This window comes from Simochromis diagramma, unplaced genomic scaffold (genome assembly GCF_900408965.1).
Source record: "Simochromis diagramma unplaced genomic scaffold, fSimDia1.1 OVJJ01000604.1, whole genome shotgun sequence".
In the NCBI taxonomy this organism is placed as follows: Eukaryota; Metazoa; Chordata; class Actinopteri; order Cichliformes; family Cichlidae; genus Simochromis; species Simochromis diagramma.
Window position 1 is genome coordinate 1077965 of NW_024387416.1, and position 26716 is coordinate 1104680.

Here is a 26716-nt window from a genome sequence, read left to right on the forward strand (position 1 = left end):
TAGCTAATGGCTAATAGCTAACATGTCTGTGAAGGTTCTCAGTCAAGAAGAGCCACCTCCACAGGACAAGACTCAGCAGTCCATCTGCATCTTAAGGATAAAGGACACTCTTTCGAGGATGCCAATGTTCACATTTTGGACAGATGGTTTGAAAGAGGAGTGAAATAGCCATCTATGTCCACTGTGAGCGACCATCTTTGAACAGAGGCGGTGGTTTACGACACCAACTGCCTGCCATCTATAATCCAGTTTTGAGTTCCCTCCCCAGACACCTTAACGCCCACTCACATCCTGGGCCATCTGACCTCAGGAATTTGCATGATAAGGTGGGGCCAGGTTTCACAATGAGCTCACCTGAAACCCTGGCTGATTGGGACCCACACCCAATTTCACACCTTGGCTCAGGCGATTAGAGGATCATCAGGGGGTCCTTTTGTCCCTCTGTGGGGGGTTACTCCCACTAGGTTTATATCTGGGACTCCCCACCATTTGACCTTAGAACTGAAGAAGCTTCTCGGATGAGAGGTGAAACGTCTTCAAGCAACTTAAAGAAGTCCAGACGCTTTTCTTTGCAAGCTCCTTTGACTAATAGCTAACACCGCTAACTAACACAGTTAGCTGCCAAACGCCATTTTACAGATGGCTGTAGACACTCAACGTATAGCCAATGGCTAATAGCTAACACCGCTAACTAACACAGTTAGCGCTAACTAACACAGCTAACACCATTAGCTAACGGTGCCGCAATCAATGATTTGATTCAAGAATGTCACATTTGGATTCAGAACTCCATAAAAACTGTTGTCAACGATTTTCAATCAAGCTCCGGTGTAATCTGGCATACCTCAGCCCCTTTTGTCCCTCCACTGAAGAGGACGATGCATCTCTCACAACCTCTGTCAGGTCTTTGTTGGATTTTTCCCCATATTTCTCAAGGACATGACTTTCAGATAATTTTCATCTGCTGTAGTTATATTTTTTTTCAGGCTTGATAGTTCTTCTTTTGTCCTTCACTTATCCAATTTCCTCAAGTTTTTAAGGACACACTGCACACCACGCTGAGTGATTTCAACTTTTCTTGTAATAGCTCTTTGGGAATCACCTTGTTGGTGCAAAAATACAATTTTATATCTGTGAAACTGCTCTCTTTGACATTTTTTTGTAGATTCAACTAAAGAAATGCTCGGAACAAAGTGCCTAAAGATACTATTTAAAATTGATTCTGGTATACCATTGGTCAGATACAAAGACTGGGCTGAACATGAGAGAAAAAGGAAAGAATGTCCCAAGAAAAGCGCTGAAAGATTTTCAGAAAGGCTGAAGGACTTAAAAAAAAAAAAAAAAAAAAAAAAATCACAAAAAGGAAAAAAGTCTGGTTTTTGCACAGCACTGCATATTTGAAACTTTTGGTTTACTTTAAATGTATTAATAATCATAACGTCATGGTAGCACAAAGGGAAGCGATATATTGCTGAATCATCATACACACAAACTTCTACATTGTTGTGAGCTCCTTCAGCTCGTTATAACCTGATGTGTTGCTAGTGGCAGGTGGCCAGTTGTATACTCATGTGTACCCGTGTCACATCACATACATGAGCGACGTTTTTCAGCTCAACATGCTCATTGTCCTGCATGATTATGTCCAATAGGATCACATCAGTTTAAACTGTGCTGAACAGGAGCAATAGATAATAGCTAACGGTCCTGGCTTACAAACAGGCACCTACTAACCACAACCAAAAGCCCCACATGAAAGACTGAGCTGCAAGCATACAAGCCCGGAGAAAGAATTTCATCTAAAATCCCTTTTCCTTCTGTTTAGCTGCAACAAAGGGACTTCCTCACCCTCCGTTTGCCTCGCCTCACGAGTCAATGACCTTTCTGCTTTTGTTTTCGAGCATCTCTCGCTTTCTGCTGAGAAGGAGGCCATGGACAGGTCGTTTTACACCAAAATGAATCTGTGTGCACTTGGAGTCAAAGTGACAAATCTGCAGGGTCCCGCAGAGAAAGGATGTGCCAGTATGCCGCGTTCGCCATTGGCTGAGGATGACCTGGTGGGGTTTGGAGCTGATCAGCACTTAACTGGATTTATTCCTTCAACAGCTGTTGTCAGAGACAAAACGTGCCCTCATATGTAAGGTTTATGGATTCATTATTGTTTCACTGAACCGCATGAATAAATTACTACATAAGATGCTGCAAATACAGCGGACTCGCCGACCCTCACTGAACAGACCAGCGAGAAGTCAGGGGCTGTGTTACATTATAAATTCAGTTCAACAAACACTTGAAGGCATTTGTTTTTAAGAAAATTCTTAAACCAAGAAGCAAAGTTACACAATACTAGTTGTATTTCCCATGTAGAATTATCCCTTTTTTCCTCCATCCAATGCCCTACTTCAATAGCCTGATAGATGAGGCCAAGGAGAGTAATTTGCAAACAAGCCGTAGTTAGGCCAGCCTCCAAATGATAAAGACATCAATCGTAATACATTGAAAGTGGCGGCTTTATCAATTCCTCCGCACGCATGACGGCCTATTCATCTGTGAAGGTTAAATATCACCAGCGAATGAGAGTCAATACCTTAGAATTGATAGAGGGCTTACTGTTGCCTGCCATTACCATGGAAACAATGATTTCACACTACCTCCTGCGGTGCCATGTCCACGCTTTTTTCTCTTTTGTATTTTCTGTAGTTTCTCAAGGGCATATTCGGAGGTTCGGCAGGATGAAAGATAAAAAAGAAAAGTACTGTGAAGCCAGCACGCTTTGTCATGATTTATTCAACATGGGAGGCTTTCCGGTCAAAGGGAACACATCCTCATGATGTGTTCGGCTTCCACGGGTGGTCCATGCCTCGGAGTAACATCAATTTAGTGCAACCTGCTACTGTCAACAGGTAAACGATGCAGCGAAGACGTGATATGCAGAAGTTCAATTGTTTATATATGTCCGGATATCTCTGTATCTGTGATGATATTATAAATCGTCACAGGCAGCAATTCTCCACGTGAAAAATGATGCTCGTACCGGATACCACTGTGGACGGTAACACTAAGAGAGTGGTCACGATCTTATGTACTACACTGTATACCAAACACTAAAGCCTATGTTTTGACCCACTGGTAGACTTGCAGTTAACAGCAGGGAGGCTTCAGAGGTTGGAGAACGAGGTGTGGAGGGCTAGGGGTCACAGTTCTATACAAGAGAAGTGGATAAGCACCTGTGCAGGTTTAACAGTGGGATATCAGCTCTTACACAACTAAAAACTCACTAACAATTTACTATATTTGTGTTTACATCATAACGAGCTTTTTCCCCCCTGCAATTCAAACATTTTATTTTTTAAATAATTAATGTGTAACTTTTACCCTCGACCACAGCACTAAATCTTAGGACGGGAGATACGAGGATTGTGCAAATTTCCAGGTAGGTCGTATTTAAACTGAATTTCTGAGATTTCCAACCCGGACGGTTGGAGCATCTCCACCAACCCTGAGTCGATAATCCAAGACGGCACTGAAAGTAAACAGCAGTGAAAGGATAAAACTTTTAATTTGCTGCATCGCTGTTGTTACAAAGCATTGACCAGGACGTGCTGCCGCAGTGTTTTTACGTACACAAAACTAAGTATTGTTCTGATGTGCATTTACTGCACGTATGGTTTAGCTAAGAAGTAAAGAAGGAAGTCCGTTTTTTTCCTCATTTTTTTGACTTTACTGCTGAAGCAAACTGAGTGACGTCAATCCCGAGCTTCAACGTCCAACTTCCGAGGCATCAGGAACAAAGCATTAGTTTGCTTCTCTCCACTTGTCTTGATTGTCTGGATTGTTTTCAGCTTCGTCTCGTCACCCTCCTCTTTTCAATTACCTGATTACTCTGTCTGTGTGTATATAATAGTTTTGTCTCCCCTTTGTCGTTTGTTGTGTCTGTTCCTGTCTTCTTTTTTGTTTGCTTCCTGGCTTCGTTTTGTTTTTATCATCTGCATATGCCTAAATAAAGGTCTGCTTTTAGTTAATTCAGTCTGTCTTCACAGTCTGCATTCTGGCTCCTCAATCTCTGCGTTTCATGATAGCAAAGTCACACTTTTCCCTTTTTTCCTGATTAGAAACTTGTGTACAATGTCTATGACCTTTTTGCAATCCTGTATAAAAACTAAACTGCAGTGTTTAACAATTAAATGAAGCTATTTTCCCAGCAAAATACCTCCCTAATGTCCAAGAAACTAAAGCTACTATTTAAGCTGTTTTTGTTCACTGTTCACTCACTTCTGTAGAAATCGCTGCTTGGTTGTGTTTAGGAAATATTCCTGGCTTGTCTCTCACAATCTTACTTTAATTCCTTCGTGCCTTATCTAATAATTGATTGCCAGAAAATGAAAGTGGGTGGCAAATGTTTGGTTAAATTCATATTCGTGATGCATCGCAGACAAATGCAATGTGAGGAGAATCACGCGTGTCTAAGTGAAGTCTGCAAAGATCGTTGATTGAGTGGGAGCTGCTTTTTTCAGGGGCCGAGGCTGATGAATGCACCCCACAGTCTCTGCGCTTGTTTTGCACTCAGCTAGTTATCGCCACACACCGATTTCTGTGATTTACTTCAGGATTTTGCATTTCGCTGCGCTAACTCCCGGCCAGGTGAAAGCATGCGAACCACATCATTGCACTAATTTATCACGGTTTCATCTGGCCAAAGAATGTGCTCCCAATACTAATCAGACTGCTGTTCATGATGTTTAGCGAAGTCTAATCTTCTGTCTGTATACGCCGTGTCCTTCATGCTGTGTGAACTGAAAGTAATTTCACTTTCTGCAGAATGCCCTTATGCCTGAGTGTGAGGCACCTGCTTGTATGTTTTTTAGGATGTCCTTGGTGTCGATTAGTTTGGCCACTGTGATTACTGCTACTGTGGCTTGTTTTGCAATTCCTGATTTCTCATATTTGTGACTCTCAAAGTCAGATTTTTTTTAAACTTCCTCTTGCAATTTCTTTTCCATGACACAGCCATGGCTTGTTTATCCGGTCGTTAAGTGATGACGTGACGAATCCTACTTCCGGGCCTAAAGTAGTCTGCGTTTAATGTGGCTTTTGTGTTGTTAACATGTTTAATGTTTTGTATTTTCTTCTATTTGATCTCAAAAAGCTCCTAAAACAGTCAGTGATCACTGTTGACCTCCCTCGGCTTTTATTACCACTAATCATTTATTTAAGCTCAGTTTTTAAAACCTTAGGATGTAACTACAGCCCAGCCCATGCAGCAGTATATGAATGACTAACCTCGTATTGTGGATGGATTATCTCAGTTGTTCTCCTGGCTGAAGTTTGGTCCTTTTACAGCATCCTGCCATGCGATTACATTTGTTCCTGACCACCGAGAACACTCACGTTAACTTTTATCGAGTGGCAAAAAAGTTAGCTTGTTTATATTATGCTAACATAGCTGTGTTGCTAGCGGTCACGTAGCACATCATTATATACCAGCTAGCCCAACTTCAGTAACCCTACAAATGTCCCTGCTGTTTAGTTTTCTGTCTTCATTTATGTTGGAAGTGATAACAGAGCTGTACGTTTTAATTTGTTTCCAAAACCCTGCAGTCAGGACATGCTATATTGTATTTAGATAGAAGCTAGCGAGCTAACTTCCTGCTAACTTCTAACTCCGTTAAATGTCATAAATTCCATTTTCATGGATGCCTGGATGTTAAACTCAATTGTTACACCTGGTAGAACAGAACGCTGATCATTTTATTAAAGATGAAAGACTTTAGACAGTTTTTCAACTCTCAGTAATGCCATAGTGATCGTTTGATATATGGACCTGCAGCGGAGTTTAGGCCCAGACACGGCTAGTGACGTCAGACTGAACGACCGGATAAGTATAGTCGTACAATTTGGACATCTGGAAATTACAGGCCTTTGTGTCATTTGTGCCATTGGTGGTGCTACTGTGCTAGAGGGATGCACATCTAATGGGTTCCTCTTTTCTATCGTTGTCCGATTCTCCACTATCTTTACTTCTTCTCCATCTGCTCTATTCTCATCCTAACTTTAAAATAATTTTAGTGGCAGATTGTACAATAAAAACTTAAAATCCTCAAGGTTGTTTCTGTGGAAAAAGTAAAGTCCATTTACAGGACCTGGATTGGAACAAATTCGATTTTATGAATAAATGAGAAATGACACAAGTGAATTTAACAAGATGCAGGCCAAAACTGGCCTTCACAAATGGTCTTTTTACTGTGGCTAAGTGTACTAAAACGACCAGCCACTTACAGTACAACACGATAAAGTAGAAATTCAGTTAAGCACCAAAGTAGGAGCAAGAAAAAGGACAGGGGTTGTTTGAAAATTGAGAAGCACATGGAGATAAGGGGAAAAGAGCAAAAATGAAAAATTAGGCTTGGGAAAGAAAGCCCTTCATAGCTTAGCGGGGCTATCGGGAGGATACAAAGACAAGAATAACGCCTCAACAAATAGGGGACTCCTGACAGTGCTGTCATGAGCTAAGACGGAACATCAGGGATGGGAAAAGGTTACACAAAGGGCACTACTCTTGTTTTACTGTCTCAGCGATCATCCTTTAGCATGATTCGTGGACAGGTGCTCCTTTTAAATGGCCCTGGAGGGCCGTGTCGTGGAAAGGAGCACACGGCGAGACTCACAAGTTCAACAAAGAACTACAGATCAATGCAGAGTGTGAAAGTGCGCTGATTGCAGAGTGGTGCTGTATATAGGGGGAGTGAAAGGAATAAGGTAGGGGAATAAATGAGCGGCAAATGAGCCCAGTAGTTTTAGAGAATATCAGTTAATGTCGTGCTTGTTGGAGGTTATCGACTTTGCAGTTTTACCCTTTTTTTAACCGCGGTCTCTTAGCACTTCCAATATGACGTCTCCAAATGCATCAAAGGTTTAAGAGGAAATGTCACAGCAATTATCAAATTAAACCATTTCAGTTCATGTGCCTCAATTAGTATTGTAATTTTTCTCATCACTGAACCAAGGCTATAAGTGCTTTGAAAAACTGATATTGCAATTGCTGTTTAAAACCTAACCCACAGAAGTTGACACCTTAAACCTCACTGAGGAAATTTACTGTTTTGTTTCTCTCAGTTCACTTCAATTCAACTAAATGTTATTTATATAGCAACAAATCACAACAAAACTTCCCTAAGTGTTTTATATTGAGTGGTAAAGACTCCATTATCACACAAAGAAAACAGAGAAAACCCCAACAATCAAATAATCTATCAAAACAAGTGCTTTGGTGACAGCGGGAAGGAAAAACTCCCTTTTAACAGGAAGAAACCTGTGAGGCTACCTGAGCTAGCTCACCAACATGAGTTATTTCTGGTGTTTGCGTTAAAGACATTTTGATCAACAGTGTTTGAAAATTGTAGAATAAAAAAATCTGATGTCACGATCAACGTAGATGCCATGGGAAGTTGGTATCTGCTGGCTTACCTTCAAACCTCCAGGGGAAAAACAGTAATTACTGGGCTGCCCACTCACCAAAGTATTATCCAGCATCCAGAAGTAGCATGTCATTGTCAACGCAAGCCCATGCAAAACCGGGAGAAATTAAAAAAATAATAACAATATGCAGACACTCAGCCTTGCAGGACTAATCAGCACAGACCTCCACGTCTAGAAATAAAGATCCAAATGTAAAACTGCGAATTAGCTTCTGTAATTGTAATACTTCAAAGCCAAACCTCAGGCATTAGCAATCAACACTCCCCTGCTCATTTCCACCCTCTATCTAGGGTAAACTACTACAAACAAATTCTCAACCGTCATAAGTCTCCAAGAGGAAGAAAATATTGGCAGATTTAGCCGGGGTTAGCCATGAGCCATTCAAATTCTAATCTCTTAAAATGCAGGCACATGCCACAAAGCCTGAGCAAACAGACAAAGCCATCTCTAATAAAAATGACATTGGAGTGCAGTGACAGCTTCTCCAGCCATTCTCTGTCAAGCTTAGATTTCTCATTATCATTGGGAGACAGCAGTGCAAATCATTTAGCTCCAAATGAGACACCGCTTTCACTCTGTGCCGTGATTGGTTCAGTCAGCAGGTGGCAGCTGGTAGACAATGATGCTGTGTCTCTAACTTGTCAATCGATCCCAGCCTGGATCAAACCCCTTCAGGTCAGGTCCATGCAACATTTGCCCCAGCTGCCATGTGTAGTGTTAAAGTTATGGTCCATAGAGTATTGCTATCCGGTCGTTAAGTCTGACGTCACTAGCCGTGTCTGGGCCTGAACTCCGCTGCAGGTCCATATATCAAACGATCACTATGGCATTACTGAGAGTTGAAAAACTGTCTAAAGTCTTTCATCTTTAATAAAATGATCAGCGTTCTGCTCTACCAGGTGTAACAATTGAGTTTAACATCCAGGCATCCATGAAAACGGAATTTATGACATTTAACGGAGTTAGAAGTTAGCAGGAAGTTAGCTCGCTAGCTTCTATCTAAATACAATATAGCATGTCCTGACTGCGGGGTTTTGGAAACAAATTAAAACGTACAGCTCTGCTATCACTTCCAACATAAATGAAGACAGTAAAACTAAACTAGCAGTGACGTTTGTAGGGTTACTGAAGTTTGGCTAGCTGGTATATAATGATGTGCTACGTGACCGCTAGCGACACAGCTATGTTAGCATAATATAAACAAGCTAACTTTTTTGCCACTCGATAAAGGTTAACGTGAGTGTTCTCGGTGGTCAGGAACAAATGTAATCGCATGGCAGGATGCTGTAAAAGGACCAAACTTCAGCCAGGAGAACAACTGAGATAATCCATCCACAATACGAGGTTAGTCATTCATATACTGCTGCATGGGCTGGGCTGTAGTTACATCCTAAGGTTTTAAAAACTGAGCTTAAATAAATGATTAGCGGTAATAAAAGCCGAGGGAGGTCAACAGTGATCACTGACTGTTTTAGGAGCTTTTTGAGATTAAATAGAAGAAAATACAAAACATTAAACATGTTAACAACACAAAAGCCATATTAAACGCAGACTACTTTAGGCCCAGAAGTAGGATTCGTCACGTCATCACTTAACGACCGGATTGACGTGTAGAGTCAAAGTGCTCAGGACTTTGGAGTTTGAGCAGAAAAGGTGAGGTCCTTTGCAGATTCTATTTGGGAACTGCATGCTATGAAATGTCCTAAGGGACTCTACAAGGTAGCAAAGTTGGGGTATATCTGAAAGGACACACTATGGGTTTATTTAAAGAGAATTTTAACAGGTGTGTGGAACAAGCTGAATCACTTGCAATGGCCAAGTCGGTATATTTTCAGTAGAATCAATTTTGGTCCCATTTTCATGCATGCTCGCTAGTTCACAAAAAGGGAAGCAGCACAAAAGGCTGATTTACATTTTGCAATGCAATGCAAATTCCTTGTTAGTAAGTACCTTTACGTTCTCAAATCAAAATGATGCTGACTGGGACTTTCAGACTGCAAGCCAAAAGCTTCCATGATAAGCATTTTTATTGTACTGTTGTGTCACTGAGTTATTTTTATTTTTTTACATTTAGGCCACTCCGCTCTCTTACTGCAGCTTATCCCTCCATGACACACATTCAGTAAATGTATGCATTTTACCAAAAAGGGGGAAAGAACGCTACACATCCAGCTGGGTACAGTGGCCCCTGAATAGGCAGCGGCTCCATGTCTCGCTCAACAGACCTCAGAGAGATACTGACACATTCACTGTTGCACATGATCGATCTCATAAATCTATAAATTCACATACAGTACGGACCGATCCACCCACTGCACCACAGAGAGACACGATTTCCGGAGTCGGACACTAACCTGTGGCGGAGGGAGGCCGCCCGCACCGGGCGGGCAGTCGGGCAACATCATTGTCCGTTTAGGAGTGCCGCACTCGCAGCCGGGGGAGGGGTTAGACATGCTCCAGTTTCCATTCAGAAAGATGTCAGCGACTGACTGATCCACGGAGGGAGTGAACCAATCAGACCCCGTGGAGGAACAAGGTAGATTCCTGCAGGAAAATGAACATGAATATTTCACCGGCAACCGATCACCCCTGTCACCTACATCTATCACTGTATGCCTTATTTCCACTTTTTCTTAAACACTGGTGGTGTTTGGGGGATAAATCATAACAGTAGCAAAGCTTTATCATCGTTTTAATACAGCTTTGTATTTTTAAGACTCCTGGAAAATAACCACTTAATTAAAAGATTACAGTTTGTGTTTTAATAATGCATGCACAACAGGCCATTCAGAGCGGCTGCCGTACACAAGAACTTCCGAGGACTCCGAACGCTTTAATATTTCCATCTCATAGGTTTAAACAGGTATTCATTATTCAGCTTATCCTGATCAAGACTGCGGAGAAAGCTCATTATTTATTGATCAAATTTGTTTTTACAAATTGGTTTTCAAAATCCTGCCAAGCATTTTTTTTTCCTAGCTCCATGCCTGCTGCTGGATTTGTCGGAAAGAGGCTGATACACGCATGCATAACAACTCGCCAAACATACACAGCTTGCAAAGATTCAGACTCTGTCAGTATCATTTGGTTTTGATGTTTGGCTGGATTCTTAATTTGCGACTCATGTATACCCAGCCTACTTACGGTATAGGGTCTCCTTTCATGCAGCGTGTCCCAAAGCCAGGCTTGTTCAACAAGCTTTCCACCACCTGGGACACCTCCATATTTCCTGGCCCATCGTTGCTGTAAAATTCAACATAAAATAATGAAAAATTCCTCATTAAATATTTCAGTTTAATCTCTCACAGAAGGTCCACATAGCAATTTAATCCATGAGCACCAGCCAGTCTGTCACAATGTCAATAAAACAGACAAACAAGAATTAAATAGGCATTATGAAAGAGAATGAACTTGGACAATGGCCTGTTGTGGCAGAATCGCTGCATAATGGGAAACATGAGAACAGGGTGTCTACGGGTAAAGTAAAATTTAAAGACTGTTTTAATGTCGCTTTTAGGCCAAACTGTGCACAAATCACGACTGAAAATCTGCTCGTTATAAGGAAACACATTCAGAAATAAACAGTGTTTTTGTGACAGGCTGATGGTTAAAAAAAAAAAAAAAAGACCCTAAAGATACAGTTTAAAATTTGTTCTTTGCTGTTCGGTTCGGCTCTTTTTTTAATGCTTGTGTGATTTAGAGGTCAGTGAAGACAAAATTATTTATAAAACCCGACTTTTTGGAAGCAAAATACAAATCATGAAGGATGGGTCAACACTTTTACTCTAGCAGGGGAAGTGTTAATTCACCAGCTTAAAGCCATGTCGGTGTCCATCCATCCATCCTTTTTCTGACTCTTATCTAGTCCAGGTCCTGGCGGCAGCGGTCTAAGCATGTTGTGGGTCTACCCTAAGGCAGGGGTGTCCAACTCCAGGCCTCGAGGGCCGGTGTCCTGCAGGTTTTAGATGCATCCTTGATCCAGCAAGCTGACTTAAATGGTTAGATTACCTCCTCAACATGTCTTGAAGTTCTCCAGAGGCCTGGTAATGAACTAATCATTTGATTCAGGTGTGCTGACCAGGGTGATATCTGAACCCTGCCCTCGAGGCCTGGAGTTGGACACCCCTGACTTAAGGCCCCCTCCTAGTATGACATGCCAGAAAAACTTCACCTAGACCTAGGAGTTGTCCAGAAGACGCCCTGATCTGATACCCAAACCACCTCAACTGGCTTCATTCAGTGTGGAGGAGTAGCAACTCTACTCTGAGACCAAGCTCCTCACTCTATAACTGGCAGTCTAATCAGAAAAACCAGTATCTGAGGTTCTATAGATATTTGTTTTAGAAGTCCTGTCTATCGTCTCCTGCAGCACTTGATTGGGACATTTAGAGTGCCGTCTAATTCATTTTCCATATTGACAAAGAAGAGAAGATTGGAGTGACCATTAATGCCAAACAAATCTTTACATTCAAGAACTCCTGAGAGGAAATGAAACACGCTGCCTCGAGGATTCGATGTGTTGAAATGCTCAATAGCAATGCTCGGTGCTGCTGGAGTTATCTTAACTGAGAATGAGAGAAAAATCTCAGAGTTTACCAACTCTGTTTTTCGGCCAGAGAGTCAAAACTTCTTTGACATCACTTATTTAAACATTATCGACTGTAAAGCGATTATGTCTATAGCCCGAGCTCAGTGCAAGCACGAGCCGATATGAGCCTGTGTACAGTACGGGCTCCTCGAAGCCTTTCATTATTATCCCAGTGTCCTGTACATATCTAAGCCCTGGTCTCAGTTAAACAGTCTTCAGATTCCAGTCCTGTTCTCATTACTAACCACACACACGCTGCCCTTTATCTTAAGGGTACTGTGGGAGTTAAAACACAGTGTTTCATAGAGACCACAGCGATGGCTTCCTGCCAGCTGTAGCCACAGCCCGGCCAACCGTTTGGATTAATACAGTGTTCATTGTCTCATTTAGAGGCGTCTCCGTGAAGGTCACGCGGTCATTTTCTTGGCCACCAGCGAGCGCGATTGAAGTGGTCCGATTGTAAAAATGGATTATGTGCAGCCATCTGTTTTGCTATTAACAATGGCTGGGTTACCATGTTATTAAAGATAATAAAACTATTGGACGGTTGTAAAACGAAGACTTGTGCATACACACAGAAACAGCGGAACTAATGAAGAGTTTATCTAGTCAAAATGGCACAGCATAGATGAACGGAAGATAACTGCAGAAAGTCAAATGAAGGCCACGTGACGACACAGAATAGAAAAAAAAAAAAACCTGTTGGTCCACAGAGCAAATGTCCCAACTATTAAAATTTTAAATGAGCCTATATTTAAAAATAATAAAGTCACTTCACATTTAAATCATGTTTTGTTTTTGTTTTTTATTTTATACAGCATGTTTTGGATTTCAGCACTGTGGAAAGAGACTTGAATGAATTAGCACCACGGACAGAGCGAGGCTCACACTTAGGTCTGTTTCAGGACCACGGAGAGAGACAGCACTGCATTTTGGCAAAGGCAAAAAACAAAAAAAAGAATAAATGGTTCAGTTGCATTTTTTAAACGGCCTTTTCGCGTATGTGAGAATCACCTAAAACCTCACTGTACATTTTAAAAGACTTTTTAAATGACTTATGAGCAGCTCTCAGTGCGGTGGACAAGTTCTAGGGCTGCTGCTAACAATGCCGTCAGTTTTAAGTTTTAAGAAGACTCTGGTGACTCCATCCATCCATCTATCCACTTGGGTACATCCTGGACAGGTCGCATGAAAACTAGAAAAAGCGTTAGCTGTTTCTCCTCACAGCCCACCAGTCTGCCGGGTCTCCCTGTGCCTGAGTGAAATCACTCCAGGTGCTCCAGCTTCCTCCCACAGTCCACAGATATGCATGTTGGTTAACAGGCGATTCAAAATTGGCTGTAGGTGTGATTGTGAGTGTGTCTTGTGTGACTCTCTATACAGATTGTTGATCTGTCCAGGGTTTACCCCACCTCATCAGAAATCATCAAAAAAAAAATGCCTGTTTATATATTTAACCTGTCCAGCATGTGATGCCAAAACTGTGGTCTAAAGAAAGACGTGCGTATACTTCATAGCAGCACAAAACGTAGCAGAGTAAACTGATGCAGGAGGGCAAAGTAAGTCATATAAACTGAATCTGCAGGAAGTGTCATTTGTAATTACATAAAGTGTTATGAAAGCAACCATAAAATTCTGCTGCAAAAGAGCATTAAAATGTTTGAGTTAGTGGTAACGGAAATAAAACAGAACTAAAATCTAAAGTTTATGATCTAGATGACTAGAATGCAGGCTCTATATTACATCATATCTTCACTCCGACCAACAGCTTTGTTTCTGTCTTGAACGAGCCACTTTCTCACGAGGCAACACTTATTACCTATTATGCCTCGATATCCTCCGAGCGAATTTCCTCAAAGTGCCTCAGTGGGAAATGAAACACCTGTAGGCTGAATAACTAACAAACACCTCTTCGTCACAGGAGCGCGGGATGAATTACGAGTAGTTCGCTGGCCTTGACAGAAGCTGCAAATGTTGATTAAATTGTTGCAGCACTCAGGTTGTTACATCGAAAGGGTCATGTTACAGCAATTTTGTGTGAACGTGGAGGTATTTAACTACCAGCTCATCACCATCATCATCATCCTTGAGGCTCGGGCGGAGGGGGGGAAAAGAAAATTGGAGAAATACTTCAGTACCCCTTCAGGCTTTTCTAACAAATCTATTTAAAAGCATGGGTTGTTCCATAATTTAAGTATTACTGTTGCCTAAAACTAACAAAAGAAAAGCTGTAAAGTGGAGAGAATAATAATAATAAAAGACAAAAAAAAATGGTAAATTAAGTCCAAAGGCAACATTGACTTTTCACTTCACCTCACCTGACTTCCAAAAATATTTCTGCAATTATTTTCCATCCTCCTTCCCCAAAGTTGCAAAGCTATGACATCACCGTGGGCGGCTGTGGCTCAGGAGTTATTAGAGGCCATCTAACCCGAGTCGCCCGGCTCAGTCCAGGTGCTGGGGCCATAGAGTAAGCACCGTATGGATCTGTGTGTGTGTGATTTGGTGAATGGGGCTTGTAATGAAATGTGCTTTGAGAGCGCTATTAGAGGAGAAGCTCTATATAAGCACCAGTCCATTTACACGATGCGCTTACAATGGGCGCTGTGGTAACAACACCAAAACAGCAATATTAGATGGAGTGATTTACAGTGGTGCACGCGCCTCCTGAAGTGCTTTCAAAGTCCACTGGAGCCGGGCCTTGTCACAAGCTTTGCCATTCATTTGCAATGACGCTGAACGGCAGCCGAGGACGGGCGGTGTCCAGATCGACGTCCTCGGCGAGATCATCTCTCAGAAATGAAACGGCGAGGCCTGTTTCTGTAACATTTTTGTATTTTTTGCGCTTTGATTTTTCCATCTTTGAAGTTGAACTTTCCTACACAGTTGCAGAGTGTGTTGTTTATCTACTCAACCATGTCTGCTATTACAACTACCCACTGCTCCCTTAAATTATTCAGACCCCATCTGCCTCGGATAACAGTACAGATCATTTGTTAGAAGATTCCTTCGCTGTGAAAATCACGTTGATTCGATTTCATGAAACTGCAATAACCTTACTGATGTTACTGTTGTATGACATCATTCAGCAGCAGTATCTCCTAAACTTAAAAAAATCAAAAATAAATCACAGGTTGTTGTTAAGGCTCAAATCTAAATTAGAATCTGGGGTGAACTCGATTAAAATGCCATTTTAACTGATACCTGAAGAAAAACCACAAATCATTACTACACCTTAAACACGTTACCTATAGAAGGTGGTTTGAGGCAGGCCATACATCCAGGGCTGCAGCTCCAGGGGTGGAAATTCGGTGAACGGCGGGACGATGAGGGAGAAGATCAGAGACAGGCAGACAAAAAAAGCAGGCAAGACCACCTAGGAGGATGATGACAAATTTAACAGTCAAAAAAAAAAAAAAAAACGACTTTCTTTTTTTTCCTTTTAACAGTTTCTGCTCTGCCCCAGACATTTATCTTACTCTTTTGAAGCAAAATGTAACAGAAATCAATTAAAACAGATTTCGCTGAAGTCTAGGGAAATAATTGCAGCAGATAAAAAAAGGAGAAAGTAACGAAACTGAAACAGTTTTACTACTCGCCAAAGTTTCTCGAGCAAAATCAGAAACACAAATCCTTGAAGTTCCATTTAATCATGGATGTGCTGCACAGTTCCTGCACAGATGCAGGAAGCGAGTTGGATTCGTTTTATCGCCAATATAACGTCACAGCACGCAGCGGGTGGACGGAGTCGGAGCCACATTCCTTTTAAACAAACACAAACAATCATTATTATGCATCGTTTTAGGATCCCTGCACGTGCGACCCAGGCGCGCGTTTTATGCACTCGGAACGGTCGACGAGAGATCGATTTCACCGCCGCGCCTCCACCGAGCCGCCGCGCCGTTATTGCATTCCACGTGGCGCGGTCCGGACTGATGCGATCTACAGCGGCGGGGCACCGACGCAATAATGTGTACACATTAATATGCTCCCCGCCAACTTGTTTGGGCACTTCTCCATGCTTTATGAGTTTGATTAAACACTTCCAACACTGCCACCATCATCTGGCCACTCTGATGTAATTAGTTTCTCGCAATTCTCTTGTCTTGAGGGTGTGTGTGTGTGTGTGTGTTTTAAAAAAAAAAAACCAGACGCTGCAACAATACTACCCCCCACCCACCACCCTCCAAATCCTCTTTTCTTCATCATGTAATTTGCTTTTCATTATATTGTTAGAGCTGACGAAAGGGGGGGGGGGGAGTGCGAGATATCTTTACTGTTTAATCATTCATAGGTCGGGGTGCGCTCGGCAGCAAAGGGGAGGTTTGCACACACTTGATTAATTGCAGGGCATGCAATTTGCAAGGCCAATTCAAGATGCTACAATTGAAATCCTGAATTTACTACATGGAGCCATGGCCACGGAAATGTGCTTGGAGGGAAGATAAAGAGCAGCAATGAGACTGAAAAGCTTAATGGCAGACCGCAGAGAGAAGGAACTATTCTTGTTCTGTTGCTCCCTCCCTCTCCCTCCCTCTCTCGGCAGTAATTGCAGGTGACAGCTGGCACTTCTTCCATTGAGAGAAATCGGCAAAAAAACAGGGAGAAGTCATTATGCTCACAAAGCCAAAGCACTCACATGAACAATGCATGAGTTTATCGCATTCTCAAGTTTGGAGGGGATTTAAAGTAGAGGATGGGATTATATGCAAAATGGGTAAAAACACAACATGAATAAGATGTGTTGTGTTGTGGTGTGTGTGTTTTTCTTTTTGCAGCAAAGTCAAAAGCCTCATTACAAAACAACCATTCGTGTCAATCCAATTACACCGGTGAATAATAAATTTAATGCCACAGCTTGCATTAAAGTGGATAATAGCAGCTCATTGAATATTTTTCTGCAGTCTTAAAGAGGGATATTATGTTTTTCCTTGTTTTTCATGGTATACGGTAACTTTAGGTACACCTTGCTAGGACAGGGTTAGACATTTGGTGAACATTCAACAAGGTGCTGGAAACACTCCTCAGAGATTTTGGTCCACGTTGACATGAAAGCGTCGCACAGTTGCTGCAAATCTGTGATGTCAATCTCACGTTTCGGGGCATCCCAAAGGTGCTCTGTTGGAGGGAGAGCTGGCGACTGTGAGTGCAGTGAACTCATTGTCATGTTGAGGAATCCAGATGGAGATGGTTAGGCTTTACCTGCTGGAAGTATCCGTCAGAAGATCGGCACCTGAACCATTGATACAAGACAGAATGGATCCATGCTTTTGTGTTTATTTATTTATCTCGCATTGTTAATCAAAAGCAGATAGAGCGTCTTTCCTGCCTTCTATTGCTCAAGTTTGGTGAGCCCGTGTAAACTGTAGCCTCAGTTTTCTGTTCTTAGTTGACATTAGTGCCACCCGTTGTGTGGTCTTCTGTTGCTGTAGCCATCTGCTTAAAGGCTCAGAGATGCTCTTCTGCATACCTTGGTTGTAACAAGCGGCTGTTGCATTGACTGCTCGGTTTAAATCAGTCTGATTTTTCTTCTGACCTCCGGCATCAACGAGGCATTTTCTCCCATGGATCCGCAGCTCACTAGACATTTTCTCTTTTTCAGAACATTCTCTGTAAACTCCAGAGATGGTTTTGTGCTCAGACCAGTCCGTTTGGCACCAACAACGACCACGCCACCTTCAAAGTCACTTAAATCACCTCCTTCTAAAGTTGAGTTTGAACTTCAGAAGGTCGGCTTAAACACGTCTGCATGCCTAAACGTCCTGAGTTGCTGCCATGTGATCGGCTTAATATTAATGTTGCATCAACAAGCAGCTGAACAGATGCACTTAATAAAGCCAGTGAGTCTATATACATATAAACAGTGGTGGATATTCATATTAACACATGGCTGAAGCGTCAGATGATGTAAATCAGTGTATTTACATGTAATCTTTGTGGACTGAAAGCTTTGTGCTGCTGTAAATGTGCAGTTTTAGACTATTGTTTTTCTACTTGTGTGTCCATGTGAAATGCATAGGCCCATAGCTCTAGCTGTGAGCACCTACATACTCTTCAAGCCTTCTGTTTTAGAGGGGCAGCCAATCAGAAGAACATTAAATAAAGGGTATGAACTGCACCAAGCTCAAGCCCCAGTATAAGATTAGCCCACTAAAGTGCTTGTTATTGCTAATAAAAGTTGATATCCACAACTTTAAACAAAAAGAAAAACACAGTTAAACTGAACAAATTAATACTTTATCAACTATTTTCCTGTTAGTGCTTAAATGGGGAGTTGCAGTCAGTTCAGTTCAGAGTGAGCCCCAAACACAAGAAGCCTTCAAGTCCTCGGCGCCACAACATAACCAATAACCGCCTCTGCCCGATTCTGACACTGCCAAGACTCACCCGTCCCCAACTTCCAGCCCCATAAATCACTCCTTTTGTGTTTCTCGCCGCAATGTCTTTTATATTCCCCTAACCATTTGTATTGGAGCAGATTACCTCACTACACAATCATATCTGCTGACAATGGGAGCTGTTGACATGACGGGGCGGGGGGGGGGGGGGGGGGGGGGGGAAGAAACCCTTTAACCAAATGAATAAAGAGGAAGAGCCGTGAGGTGTGCCCTTGCAGACAATGTGCTCCCTTGTACATCCGCATTCACACACTTATCCTTCTATTCCTGCTCTGCGTCCCCACTAAAGAGGGACGTCCGAGATTGACAGTGACTAATGGGGGGCTGGTACTGCAGCAAATTACAAGAAGAGCCCGCACCTCGCAAAGGTGAAACACTGCTCGCTCCCCTCCTCTCTCCTCCTTCCTCTCACACAGGAAAGGATGAGCTGCACTCTTTAGCTTTCAGCTACGGTTAGTTCCCCACAACGGCTGCTGTCACATATGATGCAACGGCACGACGTCTACGTACGCAAGGAGTTTGTGCGCGCGTGTGAGCGCAAGCACACTTTAGGTCAGAACACACTTTTTACAAGTTGAGAAAATAATCAGTGAAGTACCTGGAAAACTGCTGTTTACTGAAATTGGTTTTGACTTGTTTAAATTACGTCTGCTTATTGGTTTTGACTTCTGAAATTATGTTTATGAGGAGCAAAATAATATAGACATACACTTAATAAGCTAACGGCAATCTGTCGTCTCTGTAATTGTTATGCGATTGCATTTAATACGTGGCTAATGAAAGCACATGATTAGCACGCGGTGGAATGAAGGAAAAACAAATCATGGGTGTCACTTTGGCTTTCTGGTGCCAATCAGGGCGATCAGGTGAAACTGATGGCGCTAACTGAAGCCAGCACACAAACGGATTCACGGCTTCCCGCCTGCAGACGTGCTGTTCTTTCAAAGCGTGACGCTGACACTGAAAAATATATACCTGGACTCAGATATTGACATTTTCTTTTCCAGTTACAGAAACTGACTGATTGGATCCAAACACTCAAACCTCCTCCACAGCACCAATCGCAGCCTGACTTTTGTCCTCTGGGCGTGCTTTTGGTACACCCACGTGTGCCGTCGGGGAGATAGAGATGATCATCGGACATGCACTTTACTGACACGACGCTACATCATCCTGGACGCCGCCGTTCACATCTTTCAACGCTCATATTCTGCCGTCAGTTTCGATTTCTCTCCCAACATTTTAAACCCCGTAACTATTGACTCCATCAAGATGGATGAGTCTTCCATCCAGGTTTTAAATGAGCTCACTCTATCACATATGCCATTAACTGATTTTGAAAGCTAACATGTATTTTGCGCAATCCTACCTTGATCCTCCCATGCAACCCTACTAGCATAACCCTTCAATCCATCAATATGACAGACTGAGGCCATTACCTGGGCAATGAGTCCTTTGCGGCTCCTTCGGGCGTGGTGGAAGCGCTTAATAAAGAGCGCCAGGAACTGCTGTCTGATCAGCTTCCATCCGGTGATGACCGCGGATCCCCTCCCGCTGTCACTGGGGCTCTTCCTTATGTCTGGAATAGACGTTAACCTTCAGCATTATTTATCATCTATGCCTATGTAAAAGATCTGCTGAGAATGCTTTTCAGCACCACTAATGGGCTGATCAAATATAACTTAAGTGTTAAACTGGCCAGCAGCACTAGCTCATTCCTCAAAGTGGCAATTTTACTCATTTCATGTATCTGGGCCTGACTCAAAAGGAAAACACTGGCAAACACAGGCCGTGGACACCTTTTGTTTTACATATTTTCATTATTAAGAAGCACTATTTTTTACAGGATTCACTGTGAAAATTTACAAAAAAGCTTGAATCAAAGGCCAGTTTTGTGATGCAAGGCACACATTTAAGGGGTGAAAGACAGGTGAGATAATGTGTAGTGAAAGGGAAGCCTGCTTGAAAGTGAGTTTTTCTTGGTATTATGCTGTCTCACCTGAGGGGAAACAATCAAACTGAAGCCAAACTATATCAAATTAATAACTGAGGAACAAAGGGTGTGGTGTGAAAAAAATAACAGTTGTAAAGATCAAACCATTGAGGACAAAACAGAGTATTTACCTTCAACTTTACTTGTGAACTTTTCTAGATGAGAAACAAAAAAAAAAAGACCAAGATTTAAACAGGAAGTGCAGTTCATTTAATGAGCTTTTAAAACTCTTACATTTAAAATATTGCTACTAAATCTATGTTTGCCTAATTTAAAAAAAATAATCTGTGATAAATTTGAAGGACTTGCCACTCTTCCCGGTGGTTTGCTCAGTTTTTGAGTGGACGCTGGCAATGCTGTTCCTCTTGGCTTCGCGGGACCTTCTTTTGCTGTCTCTCACAAACAGCTCCTTTGTCGCTGTGGGAATACAAATAAGATATGTTGTTATGGCCTGACCCAATTTAGAGTTATAAATAACAATAAGAACAGCAACCTGCACTGCAAGACGCCATATTATTCCCTGCAAAAGCACAAACCCAGGTGTTTCAGGAACACGAGGAAATCCGATTTTTTGAGATTAGGCCGATAAGTGAGGTTGCTCGGCAATGGCTGCAAACAAAAACTGTGAAAAGATGGGAACGGGAGATTTAGCCATTGAGGTCAATCAGTGACACATGAAAGCAGAGCTGGAAAGCGCCGTGTCTTTTTTTATTTCAGTCGTCCTTCTCTACTGCAGCAGACGAACCCAAACCAAGGAAAATAACTTCTACCTACATCTGAGTCATCTTTTGCAAGTACTGCTATAAAAGTGACTCGTGGCCTGAGAAGCCAGTGAACGTGCGCTTAGTTCATCGTCATTAATGCAGTCGTGCTGATTTCTGAGACCTTTACGCGCAGCAATTAAATCCTGCTTTAGGCTGCTTTGTTGGTTTTAGTTCATTTTGATTAATGCATCTAGAGGATGGACACCAAAATCAAATGGCCTTTTTGGAGCCAGGATCTGCTTCAAATGCCAGGTTCTGATTGGCAAACTGCTTTTACAGCTACCTAAATGGGTCTACGTAATTCAACCAAATGGCTAGTTATTAAGCAGCATCGCTAATAAAAGCTGAAGGCAATGCAGACGTGCCTTATGTGGCAACCATATTCTGCATTTGTATAAGTAAAGCTTGCTGCTTTATATTTGATGAGTTTATTTATTTTCCTGCTGTGTCAGTGTCAAAAACTTCCTTTAGCGATGGCATAAAAATTGTTGTGTCATCAAAAGATGTTAAAAGCTTGAAGTGGAATTACTCTGCAAACGGGCTGATTTGTTTATAACATTCAGGGGTCGTTCTAAGGTGTTCTCATCTCCAGGCATGAAGTCCTGCCAGTCCTGTTACATGTTGCTGGTGTAAATGATGCCCCTGGGTGTCGGGGCCTTGACTCCAAGGGTCGTCTTTAAAGTCCACATTTGGAAGTTGAAGATTTGGCTGAGAGCTTTGACATCAAGGAGACTGAGGGTTGTGTCCTTGTTTGGAGTTTGTATACGGCTTCATTTCATTCTCAAATGCTTTTTACCCCATTAGCCATAAAAGGTCGATGGGGTATTGTCGTCGCCACCCACTGGAGTGGAGTGGACACCCAAGTTTGTGAAGTCGACGTAGGATTTTCAAATTCATACCACACGGGCATCCACGAAAAATCTCCTGTAAGTTTGAATCTCAGTGACCTCGACCTCACATAGAAGGTAGAAGGGCAAGTTTTCTGTAAATCTTGTGAATGCGACAACTCAGTGAGGTGACCTAGGTTGTTCACATCCATACCACAGGTCAAACTACCAGGAGGCTAAAAGGTAGCAGTTGCAGTATTTTTACTCCTCCTTTCACTCACTGGTTGCTTTGCAAGCATCCATACGTGCCAAGTTGGTAGTAAGCTCCATCTCACTATTGCCACAATCTAGTTTGGTATCACAATCACACCAAAAAACACCCTGTGGGTGTCTGTGAGATGCCACTAGTTTTCAAACAGCAGCCATATTTGATGTATTTGGGACAAGGTAGGTGTACGCATTAACCACAGCATCACTTCAGGCAACCTGTTTGCAAATCTCATATGAGGCCATTAAAGTTGGGGCCTAGAAAGACTGCAGAGCTGCTGCTGCTGCTTCTGCAAGCTGCTTTGCAACCCACTCAGCTCCTCCATTTCATACTATTCACGCCATTTCCAAAAAGCAATCCCATACACACTGAATGTGACACTTGTGCACTCCACACCTTCAGGCCTTCCACATTCATGTAGACGAGTGGAGAGGCCCTGAGCAAAGCCACTCTACTAAAAATATATCACTACAGATGGAATAACAATCAAGCGCCCCTCACAGAAATGTATTTTGTTTATTTGACAGAAATTTTCTAACCCATTAACACTGACAATCATACATTTATAGTTTGTTGATGTGTCTACATCATAATGATAGCACAGTGTGGTGTTTATTGGTCCACTTACGTTGTATATCTGCATCCACTCCAGTGTCTTCCGCCACTTTAAGGAATATCTGTAAAGAACAGAACATATTAGGCACATTATCTATATACTGCAGTTGTGGAGCATTAACTGAGCGACTGTGTGGCTATTTTTTTCTAATAAACAAATCAAAAATATGCTTAACAAATAAACCTCTACACATGTTGGAGTGCTCGCTCTAAGGTTTCTGTTCAGAATCAGATCACAGATGTGCATCCACAGATCACAACCTTTACTTGAACACCTGCCGAGTGGAGTTTCTGAGCGAAGCGCCCTCCTTGACTTTATTTATGAATCCAGGTTACACAGCGAAATAAATAACTCTCCCTATTTGTGAGCATTTTTGGGTGTACGAGTTAGGCTACGTTTCATCATTTGACCTCTCAAAAGGCACGCTGCTGGGAGACTGAATGTTATTTGATGTGTTGAATTATTTTATTCAGGGGGTGCCAAATACAAGCTCTGACATCATAAAGCAGTATGAAAAGCTATATTATTTTTATGCGTTACTTTATTAACGCCAATGCCTTGTCAGTTCCTGTTTTATTTTCACACGTAGCGAATAACTGCGTGTTTCAGAGCGTTTGGACTTCAAAAGAAAACATGGATGGATGAAATAACCATGGTGTGGCTGAATTGTGGGAATTCAAAAGGAATTATTCACATCGCCCGCAGGCCGTGAGTGTTTAATGCATGTCGGCCTTACATGAAGAGCATTAGGGAAGAGTCACTCGGCTTTATGATGCTTGAGAAGAAGAAAAAGACAAAAAAAGTTCTACTGCGGTACTGCGCAGAAGTCTTGAGCCACCACTCTTTTCTTTATATTTTGCTTTCAAGGTTTAAAGTTCCTCTTTGAACACCGGCTGCTATTTCGCTCACTTTCCGTCCTGTCCTTGTACCTGAACATTTTCAGAGGAATGTTTGGTTTCTTGATGCTCTTGACACTGACCTATGAATCATTCAGGCATAACTCAATGGATGAGCCAGTGCTGTTTCTTTTTTCTGTCACAAAAACATCATTTGCAAAAATTTATTTAGTGCAATCTATGAGAAAATACTAAAGATAACACAGTTTGATGGGGAAACCGTATGTCCTCAAAAACAGAGGACAAAAGAAGCCTTACAAAGTCCATCCATCCATAGGCTGGAGCCTATCCCAGCTATTTTAGGGCGAGAGGCAAGGTACAGCCTGGACAGGTAGCCAGTCTGTCGCAGGGCTCCTAACAAAAACAAATTCTTAAAAAAAAATGGCATCTGACCCTTCAGTTGATCCATCTGAAGCCTCATCAGAAATGGTCTAAGTGGGAGAGTGGATGTTAAGAAGGGAAACGAGAAGAAAAGGCTCAAATATGCTAAATTACAATCAGTCTGACGGAGTGATGAATCCAAAATCTGTACATCGAGGTCAGGCGAGACAACAGTGAGTGACTACACCCGTCTGTAAAACTCTGTCGTGGTTTGGGGCTGAATTTCAGTCAGTACTTTTCTGAAGACATGACAATAAAAGCTTGAAATTCTAACAAGCTAGAAAGGTGTGACCACACAGTCTGAACTCTTAGTCAAACTGGTTTTGCTGTTTTTCAGTGCCTGTACCTTCCTAGCAAAATAAAGTCATCATATTTCCAAATTGCTATGAAATTAGTAAGGAGATTTTAAATAGAAAAATATGATGCAAAGTGAATTTATAAAAATGACACATATGCACAAGGCCGTCAGTCCCATGTTTAGATTACCTCCTCCAGGGTGGTGTCCGAGATGCCATAGCTGGTGAGGCCAAGGTGGGCCATGGCTCGGTCGAGCTCTCGGAAGAGCGTGCCAAAGGTCCCATCTTTAGCTCCTCCGTAGGGCAGGATGTAGGTGATCTCCTGACCGATGCTTTCCAGGAAGATTGCCTCAGGGACGTGTCTTTGCACGAGCTGACCCACTGCTGACAAATTTGCTGGATGGAAAGTCACAAAAATTATGCCAAAACAACTCCTAAAGACGGGGAAAGAGCTGAAGCTGAACCGCCGGCACTGAGGGCTGCGGAGACGTATAATATTTAAAACAGCATCTTTCAAACTCAGCGTTCGCACAGAGAAACTTCACCAGTGAAATCCTTTAAAAACCGCCGGGCAACATATTGCAATCACAACACACCTGATGAGGTGACATTTAAAAGCACTGTAGCAGATCAGTGGACCTTATTCCCCCATCTCATCCATTCTGAACCCATCTCTATAGTGAGAATCTATGCAGACAGTGTTGCAGAATGCACCACATCCATTATTGATCCAAAGCCTCTCATATATAATTACTGCAGCTCAACAACCACTGGTCCTTTATGAAGAAGTAAATGGCTCTGGTTCACACCAGTCGAAAATATTTGAGAAATTGTAAGTATGTTTTGCTCTTCTTGCCTGTGTCTGTCAATAAAGAGAAATGAGCTGTCACTTGAGGAAATGTGATTTTATTTCATGGGATTTTCTGACTTATATCAGCAGTCTTAAATATAATCCTTTTAAAGGAAGCAGCAGGTTTGATTCTGATTTTATTTCCATGCATAATAACCTGGAGCCTGCTCTAGAGTTTGCTTCTGATCATGACTTGCATTGGGCACCTTTTGTTTACGCGATCAAGGCCCGAGAATGATCAAAACAACTCAAATAACCAGCAGAAGATTTGGTTGGGCACTAATCTGCTCTATTTCTGCAGTTTCTCAACATTTCTATATTTAACATAGTCAAAACTTGTGTCAAGCAAATGATAGAATATCATGTATAAAGCAGAACATTATAAGAAAAATAGCAGCTGGAGAAAACGAACTACACGTGGAGCACGTTCCCCGACCCGGCTCAAGAAAATGCTACATCAAAACAGAAACCCTGTCCAATTTTAATTTGCCCATTTTTCCCTTCAACATCATCTTCTTGTACATCTCTGTGCTGATTTCAGTGCCGCTGCTATTTATAGGTCCCTACCTAAAAATCCCATTCTGTCCTCTTGTGTTCTTGTGCGTATGCCACACTTCTTCGGGGAAGACGAAAAAATGATAGAGAGGCAATTTGGTGAGTAGGTTGTGCCGTGAGCAATGATTGTGTTGCCAAATATCCGTGCCCTCACGCAGTGGAGCTGTTGTTTGATGAGACCAGATCATTGCCACCAAACGAGACGCCCGAGAAGTGTCAGGACGTTACAGTGGAACTACAGCGACAACCTGACGCCGCGGGGTTGACTGTTTTATGTCAAACGGGCAAATATAGATATAAAGTAACAAGAAAATACAAACAGAAAATAAAGCAGTAAAAAAGCTCCATATACCGCCCACTGTAAATCTGGGGTGTCAAACATAAGGTCCGGGGGCCAGAATCGGCCCAAAAAAGACTCTAAACTAGCTCACTGTACATCTTTAGATAATACGAAGGAGTTTATAGATTTTTAACGTTTAAATGTATTTTCATAAGTTTCACAGCTTTTCTTATTGATAAAGCCCGAACTGCCATTCATACTACACCTAAACTAATGATAAATAATAATAATAATGGATTAAATTATATAAATATTCCTGTTTTCCCGCCATCAGTTACACAACTATCTGGTTTCTTTTTTATGTTTGTAGTTTTTTTTACAGTGAGTCCACAGAAAAAAAATGACATTTTCTGTGAATTAATGAAAACGTTATATTTTACTATTACAGAGCAGTCTGGGTAATAAACTAGCAGAGCGTTTTCTGTACAGTCAGCAAATATAAATGTATAACTGAAATCGAGGCACACA

General features: G+C 42.0%; 1 protein-coding gene across 2 annotated transcripts in view; it reads right to left on the reverse strand.

Annotated features, from left to right (window-relative positions):
- Positions 1-26716, reverse strand: part of LOC120721800 (phospholipid-transporting ATPase ABCA1-like) — a 189804-nt gene that overhangs the window by 74565 nt on the left and 88523 nt on the right. For both annotated transcript variants that reach the window (XM_040012354.1, XM_040012355.1), the window contains exons 25-32: positions 24694-24899; positions 22943-22991; positions 20765-20872; positions 20587-20610; positions 19902-20041; positions 15313-15440; positions 10621-10719; positions 9831-10020 (exon numbers count right to left, since the gene is read on the reverse strand). In XM_040012354.1, coding sequence (XP_039868288.1) covers positions 9831-10020; positions 10621-10719; positions 15313-15440; positions 19902-20041; positions 20587-20610; positions 20765-20872; positions 22943-22991; positions 24694-24899 — 944 coding nt within the window. The remainder of the gene's footprint in view (positions 1-9830; positions 10021-10620; positions 10720-15312; positions 15441-19901; positions 20042-20586; positions 20611-20764; positions 20873-22942; positions 22992-24693; positions 24900-26716) is intronic.